Source organism: Amblyraja radiata, chromosome 8, assembly GCF_010909765.2.
Source record: "Amblyraja radiata isolate CabotCenter1 chromosome 8, sAmbRad1.1.pri, whole genome shotgun sequence".
In the NCBI taxonomy this organism is placed as follows: domain Eukaryota; kingdom Metazoa; phylum Chordata; class Chondrichthyes; order Rajiformes; family Rajidae; genus Amblyraja; species Amblyraja radiata.
This window is the reverse complement of record NC_045963.1, coordinates 7,396,467-7,419,603: the sequence shown is the minus strand read 5'-3', so window position 1 is coordinate 7,419,603 and position 23,137 is coordinate 7,396,467. Positions and strand designations below refer to the sequence as shown.

At 44.4% G+C, this 23,137-nt stretch overlaps 1 protein-coding gene across 7 annotated transcripts in view; it reads right to left on the bottom strand.

The window, feature by feature from the left end:
* The window catches only part of birc6 (baculoviral IAP repeat containing 6), a 344,318-nt gene that overhangs the window by 149,105 nt on the left and 172,076 nt on the right, over positions 1-23,137 (bottom strand). For all 7 annotated transcript variants that reach the window (XM_033025120.1, XM_033025122.1, XM_033025124.1 and 4 more), the window contains 9 exons: positions 21,936-22,032; positions 21,104-21,298; positions 20,217-20,417; positions 18,751-19,030; positions 15,616-15,872; positions 14,030-14,138; positions 8,933-9,154; positions 2,430-3,225; positions 651-794 (listed from right to left, as the gene is read on the bottom strand). In XM_033025120.1, the coding sequence (XP_032881011.1) occupies positions 651-794; positions 2,430-3,225; positions 8,933-9,154; positions 14,030-14,138; positions 15,616-15,872; positions 18,751-19,030; positions 20,217-20,417; positions 21,104-21,298; positions 21,936-22,032 (2,301 nt within the window). The remainder of the gene's footprint in view (positions 1-650; positions 795-2,429; positions 3,226-8,932; positions 9,155-14,029; positions 14,139-15,615; positions 15,873-18,750; positions 19,031-20,216; positions 20,418-21,103; positions 21,299-21,935; positions 22,033-23,137) is intronic.

Here is a 23,137-nt window from a genome sequence, read left to right as displayed (position 1 = left end):
AGGCAGATACTATTGTGACGTTTAAGAAACATTGAGACATGTACGTGTATAGGAGAGGTTTAGAGGAATATGGGCCCAATGCAGGCAGGTTGGACTAGTGTAGGTGGGACTTGTTGGCCGATGTGGGCAGTTGGACCAAAGGGCCTGTTTCCACACTGTATCACTCTATGTTGACCTATTACATGCAACTGTCAGCTTCCCACCCACTTAGTCAGTCTGAAGAAGGGCCTCGACCCACAACATCACCCATCATGTTCTTCAGGGATGCTGTCTAATCTACTGAGTTATTCCAGCACTTTGTGCCCTTTTGTGTATTAACCAGCATCTACAATTCATTGTTTCTACATCTTTAATTTTATCAGTTTTACCCCTTTTTGCTGAGTGACTTTGTTTTTACCATCTGTTTATTACACTTACATTTCAAACGTCCCCTTCCTAAACCTTCTTTGATGTTCACATCACTTTGCCAAGCTGGCATGAATCCTCTCCAATGTCAGTAGCAAATCAATGTGCTTAGCTTTCACTCTCCATCTGCACCATATTCTAACTATAATCGTTCATTCTAGGTCATGTGTGTATCTAACCAAGTCTAGCTAATAGAGACCAGCGCTAATTGTTAACTGTGCTGATAAATGTCAATTGATACTTACAGGGCAAGGAGAATGTAGGAACACCGTCACTTTCTCATCTTCAAGCATCAGCTGCAAGAAAAGCCTCCTGATAAAACCAGAAATATTTCCAGATGTTGGGATATTTGATCGCTGAGGTGTTGACTGGAATAGTTCACACAGAACCTGAAAATATTTGAATTTTAAAATAAGTTTCCATTGTGTGTTTCCATGCAGTATGACTGTTGTCAGTTATTGCTAAATGGTCATCTGATAAAGTCTTGCACAATATTCAGCATAATATCAAATTGCTTTTAAGTAAACAAATCAAACATAACAAGATATCATACGTTTATCATGATCAAAACCGTCAACTTTCAGCCATTGAAACGTTACTTAATCTTCGATGTCTCAGGTAAGATGCAGTATTATAGGACTTTGTTTCTGCCGCATTTGGATTATTGCGTACAGTTCTGGTCACCCCATTACAGGAAGGATGAGGAGACTTTAACAAGGGTGTAGAGGTGGTTTACCAGAATGGTGCCTGGATTAGGAGGTATTAGTTCTAGACTTGGATTGTTTTCTCTGGAATGCCGGAGGTTGCGGGTAGACCTGATAAAAGTATAAAATCACGAGTCATCGTCATCGTTGAAAACCTCAACGGGCACGGTGCCTTACAATGCTGTGTACGACAGTGATCGCAACTTCTACTGAAGTGTGGATGGCCGTTGGCTCGCTAGGAGCTCATACGCCCTTTGTTTCTGGTCCTGCTGGGGGTCCACACCCCCCTCCGCACCTGGCACACCAGGTAGTGGAGACGGTTTAGTCGCCGACTATCCAACCATGGAGCAGGTAACACGGGATTACATGGTATCCGTGGTGGGGGGAACTCCCCCCGACCTGACCCTGAAAATTATGAGTGGGATAAATAAATTAGACATTCAGAATCTTATTCCTACGATGGGAAAATTAAATAGTCGAAGGCAAAGCTTTAAGGTGAGATGGGCAAAGTTGAAAATGTGTTTTTACATTGTGGCATTTATAGGCATCAAAAGCATTGAAATAGGCCCTTTGGTCCAGCTTGCTCCATCTACTCTAGTCGTACTGTCCTGCCCCACAGTTACTCCAGCATTTTGTGTCTATCTCTGGTGTAAACAACCATCTGCACTTCCTTCCCACATCCTGAGCAAGATTGGGTGGTAACTCTAGGCTCACACAACTGATTCTTAATGGTCTTTACATTTACTCGGTGGATATGACTTTGTCTGAGGCAATTAGGGATAATGAAGAATTTAGATTCAGTAACAGGAATAAGTCATTAAAATTCAATTTTCTGGTTAAGGTGTGCAGTCGCCAGAAAAAGGCTCTGATTGATACAAATACATCGATAGATGCTCCTGAACACATCATCAGTGATGTAACCTGGGGTCATTGGGTGTTTCGGGTCTTTCAACATCAGACACCCTCACCCAGGCGACCCAGCCGTGGTTGATCAGACCACGACTTGTGTTCAGGTGGCATTCGCTCCTCCCCATGGACCTCCTCTCCTGATCCAGAGCCACCTCGAGGCCTTCTGCTTGACTGAGAACAATATTTGCACTGATTGTTCACAACCAGATGGGGGAAGTCATTTCTTTTCTGGGAAAATTTAACTTAATTAATAATTTCACTTTAAACAGTGTTAAAAAGTTGTTTCACATGCAGCGCACACTTATTTCTTAACTCAAATTATATTCAATCCCATTAAATCCAATATTTGAGGTTCCCACAAGAAAAAAGTTTCAGCCATCAAATAAGTTCAGCAATCAATGTTGACATTACCTGAGCCATTAATTTTTGATTGTGTGGATGACAAGAAATGCACTGCAGGAAGAATGCGACTGTTGAATTTTCAATTGCTGTTCTTTGTTGAGTCGTTAATCCTATTCCTGTGGTTGAAGAGGATGAAGGAAGATACCTTGAACCAACATGATGAGATCCATTCTGGTGGTGGTATCCAGAACTACTGTTGCTGTTGGAATGGCACAATAAAAACAACAGAGCCGTCCACAAGGGGTTTACTTCAGGCCCCCCTAACCAGTCCTTCATGGTGTGGCTGTTACCTACTTCAGTTAGAAAATGGAGAACAGGAGCCACCAGATCAGCTGTGATGGGAACTTTGCTCATTGCACGCTGTTGGGAATGATGCCTTTTGTTTGTGTCTGTGGCAAACTCTGCAGAAGGCATTGCACAGTCCAGACTAGAAATATGACTGAAACAGAAACTGATTAAGCTCTTCACAAGCATTGAAGGTAAACTAGATTCCAAAAGCTGTTTAATAGCTTCTGGAGACTGTGTTGCTGCTGCAAGTGTAACCAGTTGGGATTCATTTAGTGCAATTGGTGCCTGTGCATTCTTCGAGTCGTCTGTTAAACCAGAATCCAAGTCCTCTTTCTTGCTGTCATCGGTCATTGAAAGTCTGTGCTGCATTTGTATTGGAGGCAGACTGATGCCCAACCAACCCATGAGCAACGAAAAGTAGCTGGGATGGATGTGACACATGGAACATAGCAAACTGTCGACAGATTTCTTCAGAACCATATTACACGGAAGAGACATGGACCAGTTGTACAGCAATCTGATGAAACAGAATATAGAATTAACTCAAGGATAATGTTGCTCTGGTGAAAAAGTATGACTGCAATACAGACAATTCAGAACAGGTAGAAAAGCACTTTGAACCATGCTGTTAACAGTTGGAAAGCTGTAAATCTGAAATTAAAAAATGAAAAATCTGGACATACTCAGCACGCCAGGCAGTATGAGGAAAGAGAAACAGAGCTAGTGTTTCATGTGAAAAACCCTTTGTCAGAATTGAGAGAAAAAAGCTTGTTACTAACTTTTTCCCAATTTACACAAACCAGCAGTGGACACTACAACCAGGTCTGGTGGCAGAACTTCGGACTTTTCAGCTTACAAAGAAATGTTCATAGATTCAGCTCCCACGGCACATTGAGGAAGAGTACTAATGTCTTAACAACCTCAAAAATATCTTGACTCATCTCCATCTTAAATGGGTAACCCCTTATTTTTAAACATCGATTCTTAGTTCAAGATTCTCCACGCAGGGAAACATCCTCTCCAAAGATGGACACAAAATACAGGAGTAACTCAGCGGGTCAGGCATCACATCTTGAGAAAATGGATACATGACGTTTTGCATTGAGATGCTACTTCAGACTTATAGTAGTAGGGGGAGCGGGTCAGAGAGTCACAGAGTGATACAGCGAAGAAACAGGCCCTTCGGCCCAACGTGCCCACACCGGTCAACATGTCCCAGCTACACTAGTCCCACCTGCCAGCATTTGGTCCATATCGCTCCAAACCAGTCCTATCCATGTACCTGTCTAACTGTTTCTTCAACATTGGGATAGTTCCAATCTCAACTACCTCCTCTGACAGCTTGTTCCATACATCCACCACCCTTTGTGTGAAAAAGCTACCCATCAGATTCATATTAAATCTTTTCCCCTTCACCTTTAACCTATATATCCTCCGGTCCTTGGTTCACCTACTCTGGGCAAGAGACTGTGTATCTACACAATCTACTGCTCTCATGATTTTGTACACCTCTATAAGATCACCACATTCTCCTGCACTCCAAGTAATAGTGACCCAGCCTACTTAACCAGCCCTATAACTCACACCCTCTAGTCCTGGCAACATCCTTGTAAATCTTCTCTGTACCCTTTCCAGCTTGGCAAAATCTTTCCTATAACATGGTGCCCAGAACTGAACACAATACTCTAAATGCAGCCTCACCAATGTCTTATACAATTGCAACATGACCTCCCAACGTCTATACTCAATACTCTGACTAATGAAGGTCAAAGTTCCAAAAGCCTTTTTGACTACCTTACCTACCTGTGACTCCACCTGCAAAGAAACATGCACCTGCACTCTAGATCTTGATCTAGATCCCTCAGCTCTACAACATTCCCCAGAGCCCTACCATTCACTGTGAAGGTCCTGCCCATATTAGACTTCCCAAAATGCAACACCTCGGAGTTCTCTGTGTTAAATTCTATCAACCATTCCTCAGCCCACCTAGCCAATCGATCAAGATCCTGCTGCAATTTTTCACAACCATCTTCACTATCTGCTAAACCACCCACTTTTGTATCATCAGCAAATTTGCTAATCTTGCCCTGTATGTTCTCATCCAAATCATTGATGCAGATGACAAACAGTAACGGGTTCAGCACCAAACCCTGAGGCACACCACTAGTCACAGGCCTCCAGTCCGAGAAGCAACCTTCCACCATCACCCTCTGCTTCCTTCCATAAAGCCAATTTTCTATCCAATCAGCTAACTCTCCTTGGATCCCATACGATCTAACTTTCCAGAGCAGCCTACCTGTCAGAACCTTGTCGAATGCTTTGCTGAAGTCCATATATACAACATCTACAGCTCTGCCCTCATCAGCCTTTTTGGTCACATCCTCAAAAAACAATCAGATTTGTGAGACACGACCTCCCAAGTACAAAACCATGCTGACTATCCCTTATCAGCCTTTGTCTATCTAAATGCCTGTATATCCTATCTCTCAGAATACTCCCTAGTAACTTTCTGACTAGATGTTAAGCTCACTGACCTGTAGTTCCCAGCATTTTAATTACAGCCCTTCTTGAATAGAGGCACAACATTTGCCACCGTCAAATTCTTGATGTATTTAGCCACAGTCTCTCCTGTATTTAAAGAAGACTCGTAAATTTCAACCAGGGCTCCCGCAATTTCCTCTCTAGTTTCCCACAATGTCCTGAGATATATCTGATCAGGCCCTGGAGATTTGTTTACCTTCATACACGATAGTACCTTCAGCACCTCTTTGGCCGTAACACTGACTGCTCTCAAGACACTTCCATTTACTGCCCTAAGTTCCTCCATCCTCCTGTCTTTCTCCTCGGTAAATACAGAGGAGAAATACTAATTGAGGACCTTGTCCATCTCCTGTGGCTCCACCGAGATGACCGCTTTGATTCCTGAGGGTTCCCACTCTCTCTCTCTCTAGTTACCCTTTTCCCCCTTATGTAATTATAAAATCTCCTGGGTAAAAAAAAAAAACTTGTAAGCGAAAAGAGGCAGGACAAATCACAGCCGGCAATAGATAACCTTAGGCAAGGTTATCTATTGTCCATCTTCAAAGCCAGTGTTAAAACACATTTATACTCCCTGGCTTTTGACCATGCATGAGACTTTGCTTCTGTTTTTAGTGTTTTTAATATTTCTTTATTTTGAATATCTTTACTTACTCCATCTTTTAATTGTTATTATTGGTGTGTATTAACTTTTTTGTCAATGATTAGTGATGTACAGCACTTTGTTGCAACTATGATTGTTTTTAAAGTGCTCTATAAATAAAATTATTATATATGATTATTAAGGGAGTTCCCTGATAGGAAGATATTTGGACAAAGGTTAGATATAGAAGCAGGTGTGAGCCCAAGAGCGATACATAATAAGCGAGTTCGGCATTCCGAAAAATGCAAGGAATCATGGGATTTGTCAAAGGTCATTCACCATAAAGAAAAAGGGAACAAAGCGGTGACTGAACAAACTGTGTATAAATTCGTATCTTTATTCATTAATTATGTCTTAAATGGCCTCCCCTTTATTCTAAGACTGTGGCCCCTGGTTCTGGACTCGCCCAACATTGGGAACATTTTTCCTGCATCTAGCTTGTCCAGTCCTTTTATAATTTTATATGTTTCTATAAGATCCTCCCTCATCCTTCTAAACCAGCCCATCCTTCTAAAAAGCCTAGTCTTTTCAATCTTTCCTCATATGGCAGTCCCACCATCCCAGGGATCAATCTCGTGAACCTACACTGCACTGCCTCAATCACAAGGATGTCCTTCCTCAAATTAGGAGACTGTACACAATACTCCAGATGTGGTTTTACCAGAGCCCTATACAACTGCAGAAGAACCTCTTTACTCCTATCTGTATACTCCTATACTGAAATCCTCTTGTTATGAAGGCCAACATTCCATTAGCTTTCTTCACTGCCTGCTGTACCTGCACGCCAACTTTCAGTGACCGGTGTATAGTATAGTATATGTTTATTGTCATTTTCCTGAGTACTCACATACCCAGAGGAAACAAAAAAACGTTGCTCAACCAGTGTCCATTCAGTGTGCAGTAAAAAATAAATAGAAATAAAAATACATATATCATGAACAAATTAAACACTCTACTCTCTACTAAACATCAACAGGCGATCCGATCGGCAGCGGCACGACAGTGGCTCTGCTGCAGTGTGTCCAGGTTGGTGGTTGGTGCGCGATACTTTGGCAGGGGGCAAAGTCCGTTTATCAGTCTTATAGCCTGCGGGAAGAAGCTGAGGAGCATCCTGCTGGTTTTGCAGCTAATGCTCCTGTACCTCTTCCCAGATGGCAGGATGGAGAATATGTGATGCGATGGGTGGTAGGGGTCTTTGATGATGGAGATGGCTCTGCTGATACATCTCTTCCTGTATATGTCCAGCAGGAAAGGGAGTGGAGCACCAATAATCCTGCTGGCGGTCTTCACAATCCTGTCTAGTTGGTGCCGTTCGTACGCCTTGCAGCTCCAGAACAAGGAAGTGATGCCGTAGGTTAATGTGCTCTCGATTATCCCCCTATAAAAAGTTCGTAGGTGTGTAGTGGGGAGACCTGCTTTCCGTAGTCTTCGGAGAGGGTGTTGTCGCTGCTGGGCTCTCTTGACCAGTGCTGTGGTGTTGGTCGTGGACGTCAGGTCATCTGACAGGTGGAGTCCTAGGAACTTCACGCTGCTGACCCTTTCCACATCAGCTCCATCGATGTGCAGAGGTGTATGGTGTTGTTTTCCAGCCCTCCTGAAGTCAACCACCATCTCCTTAGTTTTTCCCACGTTGAGAATGAGGTTGTGGGATTTGCACCATCCTGTGAGCAGCTCCACCTCCATCCTGTACGCCGACTCATCATTGTCACTGATGAGACCCACCACTGTTGTGTCATCAGCGAACTTGTTGATGAAGTTGTTGTTGAGTCTAGCAGTACAGTCGTGTGTAAGCAGACTAAACAGCAGGGGGCTTAGGACACAGCCTTGGGGCGAGCCAGTGCTCACGGCTATGGTTTTTGATGTCCTACTGCCCACCCTGACTGTCTGCTGCCGTTGCGATAGAAAGTTCAGGACCCAGTTACATGTGCCAGCATCAACCTCCAATAGCTCCAACTTCTCCACCAGCTGCTGCGGAATGATTGTGTTAAAAGCAGAGCTGAAGTCTATGAAGAGGATCCTGGCATAAGTATTTTTCCGATCAAGGTGTGACAGTACGAGGTTCAGTGTTGTTGAGACTGCGTCCTCTGTGGATCGGTTGGCTCTGTAGGCGAACTGCAGTGGGTCTAGGTCGGCAGGTAGACTATTTTTGATATGCTGCATAACCAGTCGCTCAAAACACTTCATTACTATGGGTGTTAGAGCCACTGGTCGAAAGTCATTATGGCAGGCTGGGTTTGGTTTTTTCGGGACAGGGAAGATGTTGGCACTCTTAAGACAGTTGGGCACTACTGCCTGGCTGAGTGAGATGTTAAAAATGTCTGTGAAGACATCTTTCAGTTGCTCGGCGCAGTCTCTTAAAACACATCCAGGAATGTTGTCCGGCCCTGCAGCTTTGCGTGCATTGATGCTGGCAAAGGCCTTTTTAACTCCAGCTGCGGACAGCCTGAGCGACTGGTCACTGGGAAATGGCAGTAGTGCACGTGTCTGGGTGCTGTTTTTAACCTCAAACCGTGCGTAGAACTCGTTCAATTCATCTGGTAGAGAGGGGTCGTTTTGGCATATCCGCAGCGGGGGGGGGCTTGTAGTCAGTGATGGTATGAATTCCCTGCCACAAGCGACGTGTGTCTTTGTCATTTGCGAAGTGGCTATTAAGTTTTTGTCCATACAGCCTCTTCACTTCCCTGATCCCCCGGGATAGGTTACTCCTTGCCAGTTTGTATGCTGCGTTGTCCCCGGTGTACAAGGACACCTAGGTCTCGCTGTACCTCCCCCTTACCCAACCTAACCCCATTGAGATAATAATCTGCCCCCTTGTTTTTGCCACCAACGTGGATAACTTCATTAAATATTAATGCAAAGAAAATGAGTAAACAAAATAAATTGGAACACAAGGAACTGCAGATGTTGGAATCCTGAGCAAAGTACAAAATGCTGGAGCAATTCAGCGGGTCGGGCAGCATCTGTAAGGAGATGTAAGGACCCTTGGGTATTTGAAAATTGTGTTTCCCAATTAAATCAATGCAATGTTAAGGATCTTACTTACTCAAAGAGATCTCTGGTTAGCAAACCTGGAAGATCATACTCGACAGGTAACTCGTAGCTATGCCACAAGACAGCAGCGACACAGTGCAGGTGAGATGGCGATGGCATAAGGAGGCCATATTCACGCGTTATGTTCTCAGTATTTACAGCCGCAACGTGACCACTTCTCTTCAGTGCAGCTACTCCAGCAGAGTCATAAACCCATTTTAACAATGCCTGAATCCTGAAATGGAAAGATACATGGCAGCTCAGTGAACATTATAACACAAATTCAATACATATCCCTTTTTCAACAAAAAAAAGCTGTAAACTGAAGAACACAAGGATTTCCACCATTAAATCATGAACTCTCCATTTATTGCTCAACTGACAATTGTGTCCACACATGAATTCAGGTCAAGTTCCAACCTGACATTGGATAAGACAAGTCAATGGCGCCTGAGCGACTGTGTGTCACATCTGCAATCACGCAGTACAATTGCTTCACTCTTTTAAACCTCTCCTCCAACAGTACCATTTCTTCCTTTAACTATGCCACTAGGGGACGGAGCTGAGCTACTATCTACCTCTCACTGGAGATCCTCGGGTATCTTTAATTAGATATTACTGGACATTGTCTTGCACTAATCTTTATTCCATTTACCATATATCTGTACACTGTGGATGACTCGATTGTTGATTATGTATAATCTTTCCACTAACTGGTTAGCACGCAGCAAAAGCTATTCACTGTACCTCGGTACACGTGACAATAAAATAAACCAAACTAAATATAGACACTGATCAATAACTCCTGGGCAAGCAATTGGAAGAGGAAAATGGCACCATGGGGCTGACACGGTGGCACAGCTGGTAGAGCCTCTGCCTCACAGCGCCAGAGACCCGGGTTCCATCCTGATCTCAGGCGTCTGTGTGGCATTTCTATGTTCTCCCTGTGACCGTGTGGGTTTCTTCATGGTGCTCGATTCCTCCCACATCCCAAAGACGTGCATGTTTGTAGATTAACAGGCCTCTCCAAATTGACCTGCGTGTGTTGGGAGTATCATAGAGTCAGAATGACACAATGTAGAAACAGGCCCTTCGGTGCAACTTGTCCACACTAACCAACATGTCCCACGCACACTAGTCCCATCTGGTCCATATCTCTACAAACCTGTCCTACCCATGTACCTATCTAACTGTTTCTTAAATGTTGGGATAGTCCCAGCCTCAACTACCTCCTCTGGCAGCTTGTTCCCCCTCGGATTCCTATTAAATCTTTTCCGCTTCACCTTAAACCCATGTCCTCTGGTCCTCGATTCACCTACTCTGAGCAAGAACCTCTGTGCATCTACCCAATCTATTCCTCTCATGATTTCATACAGCTTAATAAGATCACCCCTGATCCTCCTGCGCTCCGAGGAATGGAGTCCCAGCCTACTCAACCTCTCCCCATAGCTCAGACCCTCTAGTCCTGGCAACATCCTTGTAAATCTTCTCTGTGTCCTTTCCAGCTTGACAACATCTTGCCTTTAACATGGTGCCCAGAACTGAACACAATATTCTAAATGCGGCCTCACCAACGTCTTATACAACTGCAACATAGAAACATAGAAAATAGGTGCAGGAGCAGGCCAATCGGCCCTTCGAGCCTGTACCGCCATTCAATATGATCATGGCTGATCATCCAACTCAGTGGCTGATCATCCAACTCAGACCTCCCAACTTCTATACTGATGAAGGCCAATGTGCCAAAAGCATTTTTGACCACCCAATCTACCTGTGATCACCTTCAAGGAACCATGCACCTATACTCCTAGATCCCTCTGCTCTACTACACTCCCCAGAGCCCTACCATCCACTGTGTAGGTCCTGCCTATGCTAGACTCCACCTTCCTACACACAACACCTGAGTGGATGAGAAAAGTGGGATGACATAGAATTAGTGTGAATAGGTTATCGATGGTCGGCCTAGACTCGATGGGCCAAAGGGCCTGTTTCCATGCTTTAGAATAAACTATGGCAATAAACTATGGCAAAATCAGTATGATCCCATAACTCATAGACACAGATGTTTGAAATGATCTTGGTGTCTGCCTCAGATGATTCAATCTAAACCAATCATGCATTATTTCAAAAGCTACCAGCTCACGGGTAGAAGCAGGTCGAGTACATAATACCCATCCTGGTGCTTTATAAAGTCTGGATATAACACTGGATAAAGTCTACACTAACATGGCTGAAGCTTACAAAGCCATCCCCCTCCCCCACCTTGGTCAGTCTGATCACCTCTCATTGTTCCTACTCCCTAAGTACTCCCCACTCATCAGACGGGTTAAACCCACTGTGAGGACAGTTAAAGTCTGGTCAGAGGAAGCGGACTCCTCACTTCAGCAGTGTTTTGGAAACACTGACTGGAAGGCGTTTGCAGCCCAGGCCACCCTTGACTCCCACACGGACATTGATTCCTACACATCCTCAGTTCTGGACTTTATAAACTCCACCATCAATAGTGTCACCTCCCTCAAACGGGTGACCATATTCCCGAATCAGAAGCCATGGATGAACAGCGAGGTCAGGCTACTGCTGAAAGCACGGGACACCGCTTTCAGGTCAGGCGATGTTCGAGCCTACAGTTCATCCAGGGCTAACCTGAAGAGGGGCATCAAGAAGGCCAAGCACTGCCATAAGCTCAGGATTGAGGAGCACTTCAACAACAACTCCGACCCACGACGCATGTGGCAAGGCATCCAGGCCATCACGGACTATAGACCCTCCAACACCACCCCCACATCCAGCGACGCCTCCTTCCTTGAGGAGCTTAACCACTTCTATGGCCGCTTCGACAGGGACAATCTAGTGACAGCCATGAAGGCTGTGCTCCCTGCTGATCACCAACCCCTCACACTATGGCGTGTACGTGGCACGTGGCACTGAGTAGGACTAATGCACGTAAGGCTGCTGGCCCTGACAGCATCCCCGGGCGCGTCCTCAGGGCCTGTGCTGCGCAGCTGACAGACGTCTGGACTGACATCTTCAACCTGTCACTTGCCCAAGCAGTTGTCCCCACGTGCCTTAAAACCACCTCCACGACTTCCGCCCAGTTGCACTTACCCCCATCATCACTAAGTGCTTCGAGAGGCTGGTCCTGGCACACCTCAAAGGCTGCCTACCCCCCACATTGGATCCCTATCAGTTTGCCTACCGCAAGAATAGGAGTACGGAGGATGCCATCTCAACGGCACTTCACTCCGCCCTCTCCCACCTCGACAACAGAGACACTTACGTAAGAATGCTGTTCATCGATTACAGCTCAGCATTCAACACCATTATACCCTCTAAACTGATCACCAAACTCGGTGACCCAGGCATCGACCCCCCTCCCTCTGCAACTGGATACTGGACATTCTAACCAACAGACCCCAATGTGTTAGGTTAGACAAGCACACCTCTTCAACCCTCACCCTGAACACCGGCGTTCCACAGGGCTGTGTGCTGAGCCCCCTCCTCTACTCCCTCTTCACCTACGACTGCACACCTGTACATGGTACTAACACCATCATCAAGTATGCAGATGATACAACGGTGATTGGCCTCATCAGCAACAACGATGAGTCGGACTATAGGGAGGAGGTCCAGCTCCTAGCAGCATGGTGCGCTGACAACAACCTGGCCCTCAACTCCAAGAAGACCAAGGAGCTCATTGTAGACTTCAGGAAGTCTAGGGGCGGCACGCACACCCCCATCCACATCAACGGGACGGAGGTGGAACGTGTTTCCAGCTTCAGGTTCCTGGGGGTCAACATCTCCGATGACCTCTCTTGGACCCACAATACCTCAACTCTGGTCAAGAAGGCTCACCAGCGTCTCTTCTTCCTGAGGAGACTGAAGAAGGTCCATCTGTCTCCTCAGATCCTGGTGAACTTCTACCGCTGCACCATCGAGAGCATCCTTACCAACTGTATCACAGTATGGTATGGCAACTGCTGTCTCCGACCGGAAAGCACTGCAGAGGGTGGTGAAAATTGCCCAACGCATCACCGGTTCCTCACTCCCCTCCATTGAGTCTGTCCAAAGCAAGCGTTGTCTGCGGAGGGCGCTCAGCATCGCCAAGGACTGCTCTCACCCCAACCATGGACTGTTTACCCTCCTACCATCCGGGAGGCGCTACGGGTCTCTCCGTTGCCGGACCAGCAGGTCCAGGAACAGCTTCTTCCCTGCGGCTGTCACACTACTCAACAATGTACCTCGGTGATTGCCAATCAACCCCCCCCCCCCCCCCCCCCCCCCGGACACTCCTCCCACAGGAAAAAGAAGTCTATGACTGTATGCATGTAAATAGATTTATTTATTGAAATCATATTCTATGTCGCTCTTCCAGGGAGATGCTAACTGCATTTCGTTGTCTCTGTACTGAATCTGAATCTTTACATGAATAAATTAAAGCTCTTTTTTGATTTATTTTCTATCTCCTACTGGTAAAATTGCATAGCTAAATATCAAAATCTTGTCTGCTTCATATAAACCAAAGCAGCATCATAAAATGTTCCGTAACACATCAGCACTCCTCTGCTCCAAACAAAAGCCCCTTTGCCAAGGCCAGCAGCTGCAATACAGGCATCAGTAGCATGCTAACACAATGCAAACTACTGTACTAAAGATCCTGAATCTTTAGTACCAGGATACTGCCTGTCTGTCCCCAAGTTGTTTTTGAAGTGCATAGTTAAATTAATTCACATTTTCAATTACATTCATTCATTAAAATCTTAAAGTGCTTGAGAATCCACTAATGATCACTGAGCCTGACAAGATGGTACAAAAGATTACTCATTGTTAACTTCTACTGACCATACACAGGATACTTCATTGGCTATTTGACAATCGGGCACTAAGAAATCTCACCTGGAAAAGCTGCTGTGGAGTGTTTACATAGCAGTAAAGTGGCAGTAAAAAGACACATCCACTACATGGCCATTTTTGGTGAGATAAATTATCCTTAACAAATTTTGCCTGTTGTAGAAAGGCATGGCTTAGACTATTATAAATTAAAATTTCCCAAAGAATAACTTAAAAAGTGAAGCAGATCTTTACAACGAGATCCTACAATAAGATGCATTACCTGTCTTTAGTACCAGGATCCTGAGTTGTTCCCAGCTGATACAAGATGTCAATTGTTGAATCAGAAGAAAGACCATTTAGTCGCCCAAAAAGCAAAGGACTGTTTAAATCTGGTTGGACACAAAGTTAAAGCATGATCAGTTATTTTGGGAAATTAAAGAGGAACATGGAGAAAAATATTGAGTATAACCATCTTCCCAACATCTCCCGAATAAATACCTTATTTTGTATTTAATGGTGACCATACGAAATTCATCTATTTCAGAATAAGATTCAACCATTTTACCTGTCATTCTGTCATTCTGTCATTAACAACAACTCTAAATCTACGCCCATTTTGCTTCTTATGGCTGTTAATCAAATGAGGCACTTGCCGACTTACTGTTAACAAATACAAGATTAACACATTGAAAAAACATAGTTGTCCAACCTTCTCTTCATCTGTAAGTTTTGATTATTGATTCACCTTTTAGAGTTGATTAAATGAAAAGCTGACCATTTCCCTACATCACAGTACAGCATGGAGACAGGCCCTTTCAGGCCTCCTCATCCTTGCACATCTATCTACGTATCTACGCTGTTCACATCAGCCTATGTGTGGCTTGTATCCTTATGTCTTTTCTATTCAAGTGCCTGTCCAAATGCTTTAAAAAAAAGTTATAGTTGTATCTCAATTTACCAGCTCCTCTAGCAGCCCTAAATAACCATGAAACATGTACCCCTCAAATCTTTCTCCTCCCTCATTGTAAACCTAGGCCCTCTGGTTCTACAATCACCTGCCCTGCAATAAAGGACTATCTCTATCCTATGTCCCTCATCATTTTATTAACATCTAAGGTCACCCCCTGCCCCCTAAGGCCCAGCTTATACATTTTCCTATTATAACAAAAGTCCTCCTTCCAGGCACCATTCTGGTGAATCTCCTTTGACCTTTCTTTTGCTATCACAACCTTCCTACTGTGTGGCAACCAGAACTGTACACCATACCCCAAATGCTACCCAACTGATGTTTTTGTTCAACTGCAAAATAACAGCCCATCCCTTGTGTCATCTTCACTCTCCCATGTTGCTACTTTGAGCAAATGATGGTCTTGCACCACAAGATCCCTCTGTATATCAACGCTAAGGGCATTGCCATTGATTCCACAGGTCCTACCAGAATTCGAATCCCCAAAGTGCATTACATACCTGTCTGGATTAAATTCTACCAGCCATCACTAGATCCAATTTGCCAATCTAATGCCTATTGTACCGAGACTATCTACAACTCCACATATGTCTGTATAATCTGCAAATTTCGTAATCCAACTATTCTCAACCAAGACAATACTATAGTATAAACAAAAATCCAAGCATTGATTCTTGCAGTACATCACTTGTTACATACTTCCAGTTACAAAAACCTCATCCACTGGTACCCTCTGCATCCAAATTTGACTCCAGTTTGTCAACACAGCTCAGATCCCTTACCCTGTGGGCGAGCCTATCATGCAGAATCTTGTCAAAGGCCTTACTGAAGTCCACGTCTATAGCTCTGCCATCACCCATTTTTTTTGTGAACTTAGTTTCACGCTGAGTAACCTTTACCTGTTGGGTCAGTGCCTGAAGCTGCACAATTCCTGAGAAGAATGTCAATCAGCTTCAGACCAATCCTGGTCGACTGCAAGCCGATCTTGACCAAGACAGCTTCAATATTTGGTGAATGCATGCCGCAATACGGAGACATGAGGAGAGCGGCACAGGTCTGCAGTAGGTTAGCAGTCGGAGCTGCTGCACAGGCCATCATCGCCTCCAGTTCACTGATGTGGGTTAAGCAATGATGAAGGAGTCGCATCCATCCAATGCTGAAAACACAAGTGAACATTTCTGTAATATTATCCAAGTTAAGTTGGAAAAGATTAGAGGTTATTTCTCCCTCTGCCCCGTTTAATATTCTCTATTCTCATTTCAAGCAGCCACTTTACTCCTGCACATCTTTATTGCTTGCTGGTAGTCAGTCTGAAGGGTCTCGACCCGAAACGTCACCCATTCCTTCTTTGCTGCCTGTCCCGATGAGTCACTTCAGCATTTTGTGTCTAGCTTCTATTTGAACCAGCATCTGTAGTTCTTTCCTACACATTATTACTTGCTGAACTGGCAATGATTCTCAAGGGTAGACAGTGGGCAAAAAATACAAATAATACTCACTGTACTGGCTGATGCTCTCCTCTTATGATATTCACATACTTTACCTGCACCCTGCACTAATTGTTCAGAGACCAGATGTAGCTGATGTTTGCCTTCTAAAGTAAACAGCAATACATCACTGCTAACTAACTAAGCTTAATTACCCATTGACATCAAAGATTTAAACTAGAATATTTCAAATTCATTTGCTTACTCATTTGCTTACTATGGTTGCATGAGAACCACCAAGCCACAGAAAAAAATATATACCTGAGAAAATCAAGTATTTAGGGTAAGGAATTAAACATGTTTGTAGAATACTAAATTTACAAATGTCATAAGTCATAAGGAATAGAAGTAGAATTAAGTCTACTCCACCATTCAATCATGGCTGATCTATCTTTCCCTCCTAACTCCATTCCCCTGCCTTCTCCCGAGAACATCTGACACTTCTACTAATCAAGTACCTGTTACATCACATTTCTGGATGATTGGAGACACTTATCTATGCAAAGTTATAACTTTTATCTCAAGCAATAACTCTCTAAATTGACAGGCCATTTTAATTTACTGCAAAATATTAGAGTTTATGCAACATTTTTGGAGATTTCTACATGCTTAAAAGTAAATGAATGTAAAAACTGACTTGAACTTGTTTATGCCATTATTGTACATTTCACAACTGTAACAAAAGCATTGTTCATGGCTTATGCAGACCAGCCACATACTGACTGCCGATTAACTGATGCTGCTTCCCACCAACGAGCCCAATCATGGTGGCGATTTGACTCCATTGCCAAATCAGACCTTTTTCTGCATCTCTCTTTCACAGCTACTCCTCTTTTGAGCCTTGTTCCATTCACCTTACAATCCCAACAGTATTTCGCTTCGGCAGCCAACAACCCAGTGGTATGAATATTGATTTGTCTCAGTTCAAGTAACCTTGCAACCCCTCTCTTTCTCCATCCTTCCCCACCCACGTCATTGCACTAGCTTCAGTCATCTTGTTGAGTCTCATTGTCGTTTTCACCTCGCACACAGCTAACAAAGGTAGACAAAAGTGCTGGAGAAACTCAGCGGGTGCAGCAGCATCTATGGAGCGAAGGAAATAGGCAACGTTTCGGGCCGAAACGTTGCCTATTTCCTTCGCTCCATAGATGCTGCTGCACCCGCTGAGTTTCTCTAGCACTTTTGTCTACCTTCGATTTTCCAGCATCTGCAGTTCCTTCTTAAACACAGCTAACAATGGCCTGTTTCCTTCATCATCATTACTTTTTTGCATATTTTTCCATTCATTTGTTCTAAATCTCTACATCACCGTCGATATCTCTCATTTCACTTTCCCCTGACTCCCAGTCTGAAGAAGGGCCACAACCTGAAACATCACCTATTCCTTTTCTCCAGCTTTTTGTGTCTATCTTCTGTTCTATACTAGTTCTCTTAACACCCACCAAGCTCTTTCCTCCCCAACTGTCAGGATATTAAGCAGACAATATTTTATTGTACATCGTTCTCCCTTTTTCTTTCTCAAACCACTCATCTGAGAAACTCCTCTTCCTTCAGAGTTCAGCAGCAGTAGCGACTCGCCCTATTTATTTTCACTTCTTCAAATGTGACTGAGCTCGTAAACCCATTCCTTCAACATGAACACTCCAGCCCACATTCATGGCTTCTCATTTCACATTTCCTACCACTTACATTCCCCATATCCTTCTGCTGTTGGAGAAACATATCCTGCAGCTGTCTGTTTTTTTTCATCTCTTTTTCTTATTTTTAGTTAGTTTAGTGTTTTGTTTTGAGGAGTTCTAGCTTTTTTATGTGTGGGGGAGGGGGGGGGGGGAGGGGGAAACTAATTTTCAGGGACCCTACCTGGTCGGAGATGCAGCTTTTCTCCGGGCTGCAGCTTCGACCCGTCCCCGCGGCCTACCAGCGGGCCTGGAGCGGCGTCTCCTGAGGGGACCGCCTGGAGCTTCGGCATCGGCGGCGGCACCGGCTCAGCGGCGGCGGCACCGACTCAGCAGCGGCGGCGGCGGAGCTGCGGGTCGGAGGACGGCGGTGCAGCGCTGGAGCGCCATTGCGGGGCTGGCGGTCACTCCGGTGACTTCGCTGAAACTCCGGTAACTGGAGCTGGGTCCGTTGCGGAGCTGCGGGTCTGTGGAGCGGCTGCGGCGCTGAACTTTCCATCGGGAGCCTGGGATCTCTTGATGAGATCGCCAGTTGAGCTCCATTCGGCGCGGCCCTGTCGGCTCCGGAAGCCACGGTCTCGAGTAAGGAGGCCCGACTATGGGTGGACATGGGGATGGGACTGGACTTTGTGCCTTTCCCCACAATGGGAACCTTAGTGGGGGGATGTTTTGATGTTGAAACTATCTATTACTGTCATGCTGTATTCTTTTTTTTTTATGTGCTGCATGGCAAAAAGAATTTCACTACACCTAAAGGTGTATGTGACCAAATAAAATTTGAACTTTGAACTTTGAAACATTCCTTGAAGCCAGTCTGAATACATGCTAACTCCCGTGAACATTGGTACTCAGTTTAAGTCTACAACCTTACCTGGTTTTGGAAACTTGGTCCTCAGAAGGGAGAAAAGGGTTATTCACAGTTGCAGATGAAGTGCTGCCAAAGGCTGTGAGGCCCAACAGTTTAATCTGGGACAGGCCTAGTGTGCTGGCATCTCGTGGGCGATGCAGTCGGAGACAGACAGCTGATGCCACCTCAGCTTTGACCAGCTGCATTTTTATGTAAGTTAGTCCACTGGTAATAACGGGGGTAGAAAGGGGCAACATGTTCACTCCATCCGCACTGATCTCAACTGACACTGAAGAAGGACATGCTGCAAAAGAGAAAGTAGAATCAATATTTACTTTTAAACACCTAGCTAGCTGCACAATCTGTGATTTCAGTTACTATGGGTCAAACACATTTCAAGTTAGAAGATTACCAGCATGATATTTCACCAAATATTTGATGACCAAAAATGTACTTCAGTGACTTCCCAAATTGTGTCATTCATTTGCAACTCTATCACCTCTCCAGTGTGAGGTGGAGCGCGTCTCCAACTACAAATTCCTCGGGGTACACATCTCGGAGGATCTGTCCTGGTCCCTCAATACCACCAAACTGATCAAAAAGGCGCAGCAGCGCCTTTACTTCCTGATGAGGCTCAAGAAAGCTCACCTGTTCCCCCAGATCCTGACCAACTTTTACCGCTGTACCATCGAAAGCATCCTGACCACCTGCTTCACGGTATGGTACAGCAGTTGCACTGCAGCGGATAGGAAGGCACTACAACGGGTGGTGAAAACCGCTCAGCACATCATCGGTGCCCCGCTCCCTGCCATGGATGCCCTCCACTGAAAACGGTGTCTGAGACGAGCCAGGAAGATCATCAAGGACCCCTCTCACCCTAACCATGGACTGTTTGCCCTCCTCCCAACAGGGAGGTGGTACAGGAGCCTCAGGTCTCAAACAAGCAGGGTGAGGAACAGCTTTTTCAACAACACACTTGCATTGCTGAACTCGGAGTCCCGTCGCTAGATATCTTTGGTCTCTCCATCCACATTGTTAACCAGTACTCTTCTTACTCTAATGTATGCTTGTTCTGTACTTTTTTTATTCCTATCTTGCACTATGACTATGACCAGACGCTAAACTGCATTTCGTTGTACCTATACTTGTATCTGTGCAATGACAATAAAGTTGAATTGAATTGAATTGAATGTGAGAATATAACTTTTTGTTTTGACCATCCATAGGTATGGCCATTATAGGTTTAATTTCCCTGTTACACCATTGCAACTACTGGAATTCCCAATAGATTTTCTATGGTTTAGCATCTTTCCAGCCCTTCTGAACCCCACTTGGCGTAAGCTAGGATGCCACAAAAGCCATGTTTTCAGATGAGAAAAGTGGTGTCACATCATCTTGTCCCAGTCACAAGCCAAATCTCTCAGGTGGTAAGTAGCAAAATATTCAACTGTGTTATCACCAAATCTCAATGAAAAAAAAAATATATTTACTGGCCAGAGATGCAAGGTGAGGCTGAATATGTATCTCTTTGAGTAACACTGCAGCAGGAAGATGAATAGTGAGGTCACACCATGCTTCTTCTGGGAGGAAAATATATGACCATGCTGCAGATCTAGCTCTACGATGAGGAGGTGTAGCTTGAAGTAGTACTTCAGCTGGCTGTGCTGTTGGGCTGCTGGACGTTATTGTACCTGGAAAGAATGGACAAAAAGAAATAAGATTTACAAAGTTTTCACACATTGAACACGGTACACTATAACACTGAAAGTCTGGCAACAGTACTGGCACCTGTTTTGGCCTATACCTTCCGTTTGTTAGTCCAAACACATGGAGTCATGGAGTGATACAGTGTGGAAACAGGCTCTTTGGCCCAACTTGCCCACACTGGCCAACATCTCCCAGCTACAATAGTCCCACCTGCCCACGTTTGGCCCATATCCCTACAAACCTGCCCTATCCATGTACATCTAACTGTTTCTTAAACATTGGTATAGTCCCTGCCTCAACTACTTCCTCTGGAAGCTTATTCCATACACACACCATGATGAAGCATGGAAAATAGGTGCAGGAGTAGGCCATTCGGCGATTCGAGCCAGCACCACCATTCAATATGATCATGGCTGATCATCCAAAATCAGATATCTTTCCTGCTTTTTCCCCATATCCCTTAATTCTGTTAGCCCTAAGAGCTAAATCTAACTCTCACCACTATGTGAAAAAGTTACCCCTCAGATTCCTATTAAATTTTTTCCCTTCACTTTAAACCTATGTCCCGTGGTCCTCGATTTACCTACTCTGGGCAGTATACCTTCACGCACGATAAGAAACAAATACATTCTACTCAGAGTCAGTGAAATTTAAGTGAGGTATAACATACCCAATGGGGCAAAGTTATGGAGTCCCTCAGCGTTATCTGGTTCTGACGCCAACACTCGTGCTTTCACGTTTCCATCGATCGTTTTCCCAGGGCCAGAATCAAGAAACTTCATTATAGTGGATACCATGCTCCTTGCGGTGTTAACAATTGCTCGTGTACTCGTGACCATGTTATTGCAGATGAGTTGGACTCCCCCTAAAAAAGTAAATCATTGTTAATTAGGATTAAGGACAGATTTCCATTCACCAACTGAAGAATTTGAAAAACTACTTGCATCAAACAGTAAAAAGTGATCAGTGTTTTAGTCATGCCTCCTAACTCAAGGAATAAACCTCAACTTCAGAGGCAGATACAACAGTGGCACTTTAGAGGCACATATTGATATAGGGGAGGGATATGGATCATGTCCATGCAGAAGGGTTGAATTTGACATAATCTCCAGATATCGTAGACCCAAGGGCTACACTAGCTACCCTAGATTACAAGTTTATCTGGCGGTTAAATGTACAAACTTCTGGCATAGGACTGAAGGCAGCATCACAATCAATTCTTGCCACTGCATCGAGGCAAGATACATGTTCTGGGAGAAGTTCAGTGAACATTGATCGGAGAGAAGTAGATTTTAATAAAATTAAATGATAATTACTTCAAAGCCAATTGCATGTAGATGCTTAATGGCGATTTAACTGAAGCAAAGTGACGCACATTGGTTTTAGTCTTATAACACATTTGTCAATACAGGAAACCAAATGGGAATGAGAAAGAAACTTTGCAAGCAACCACTGAAATCTATCATTTTCTGAGCAAGATTCTGCTGCTACAATTTGCCTACCCATATCATGGAATGCTTTCAGTGCTTCAGTGGAGTCCAATACCCTCAAAATAAACCACAGAAGTGGCTCAGATAACTGGCACGTTGAAAGCGAACCCTGAAAATAAATGACAAAAATGTCAGTGAATATATTTTCAAAAAAGCATTCATTTGTGTTATACTAAATAAGTCAGTTACATGGAATGGTATAAGTTTTGGGCACCATGTTATAGGGATGATGTTGTCAAGCTGGAAAGGGTGGAGAGGATTGACGAGGATGTTGCCAGGACTCGAGGTCCTGAGCTATAGGGAGAGGTTGAACTGGCTAGGACTCTATTCCTTGGAGTGCAGGAGGATGTGGGGTGATCTATTATAGAGGTGTACTAAATCATGAGAGGAAAAGATCGGGTGGATGCACAGAGTCTCTTGCTCAGTGTAGGGGAATCGAGAAGCAGAGGACATAGGATTAAGGTGAGAGGGGAAAGATTTAATAGGAGCCTGAAGGGTAACTTTTCCACACAGGGTGGTAGGTGTTTGGAACGAGCTGTCGGAGGAGGTAGTTGAGGCAGGGACTATTGCAACGTTTAAGAAACAAGTACAAGGATAGGACAGGGTTAGATGAGAAGAACTTTTTTCACACAGAGAGTGGTGAATCTCTGGAACTCTCTGCCACAGAGGGTAGTCGAGGCCAGTTCATTGGCTATGTTTAAGAGGGAGTTAGATGTGGCCCTTGTGGCTAAGGGGATCAGAGGGTATGGAGAGAAGGCAGGTACGGGATACTGAGTTGGATGATCAGCCATGATCATATTGAATGGCGGTGCAGGCTCGAAGGGCCGAATGGCCTACTCCTGCACCTAATTTCTATGTTTCTATATGGGCCAAATGGGACTAGTGTAGATGGGACCTATTGGCCGGTGTGGGCAAGTTGGGCAAAGGGCCCGTTTCCACACTCAATGATGTGCGTCAATGGTTTCATGAAATATAGACCGTCCAGCATACCCTTATTCCCAATCATCTCAGGACCAAGGAGGCAAATGATTTTACATGCTGTGAAAATAGACCTCAACTTTACAAGATTTGTTTATTTTCTAGCAATTATGTTTAAAAAAATGCTTAATAAAATTAAAATACGCTTCTCAAAATACACTTGCATCTATCCTGCATCTTTCTTAAAATCAGGATATCACTAAGCACTACACAGCCTTACACTGTATTTTTGAAGT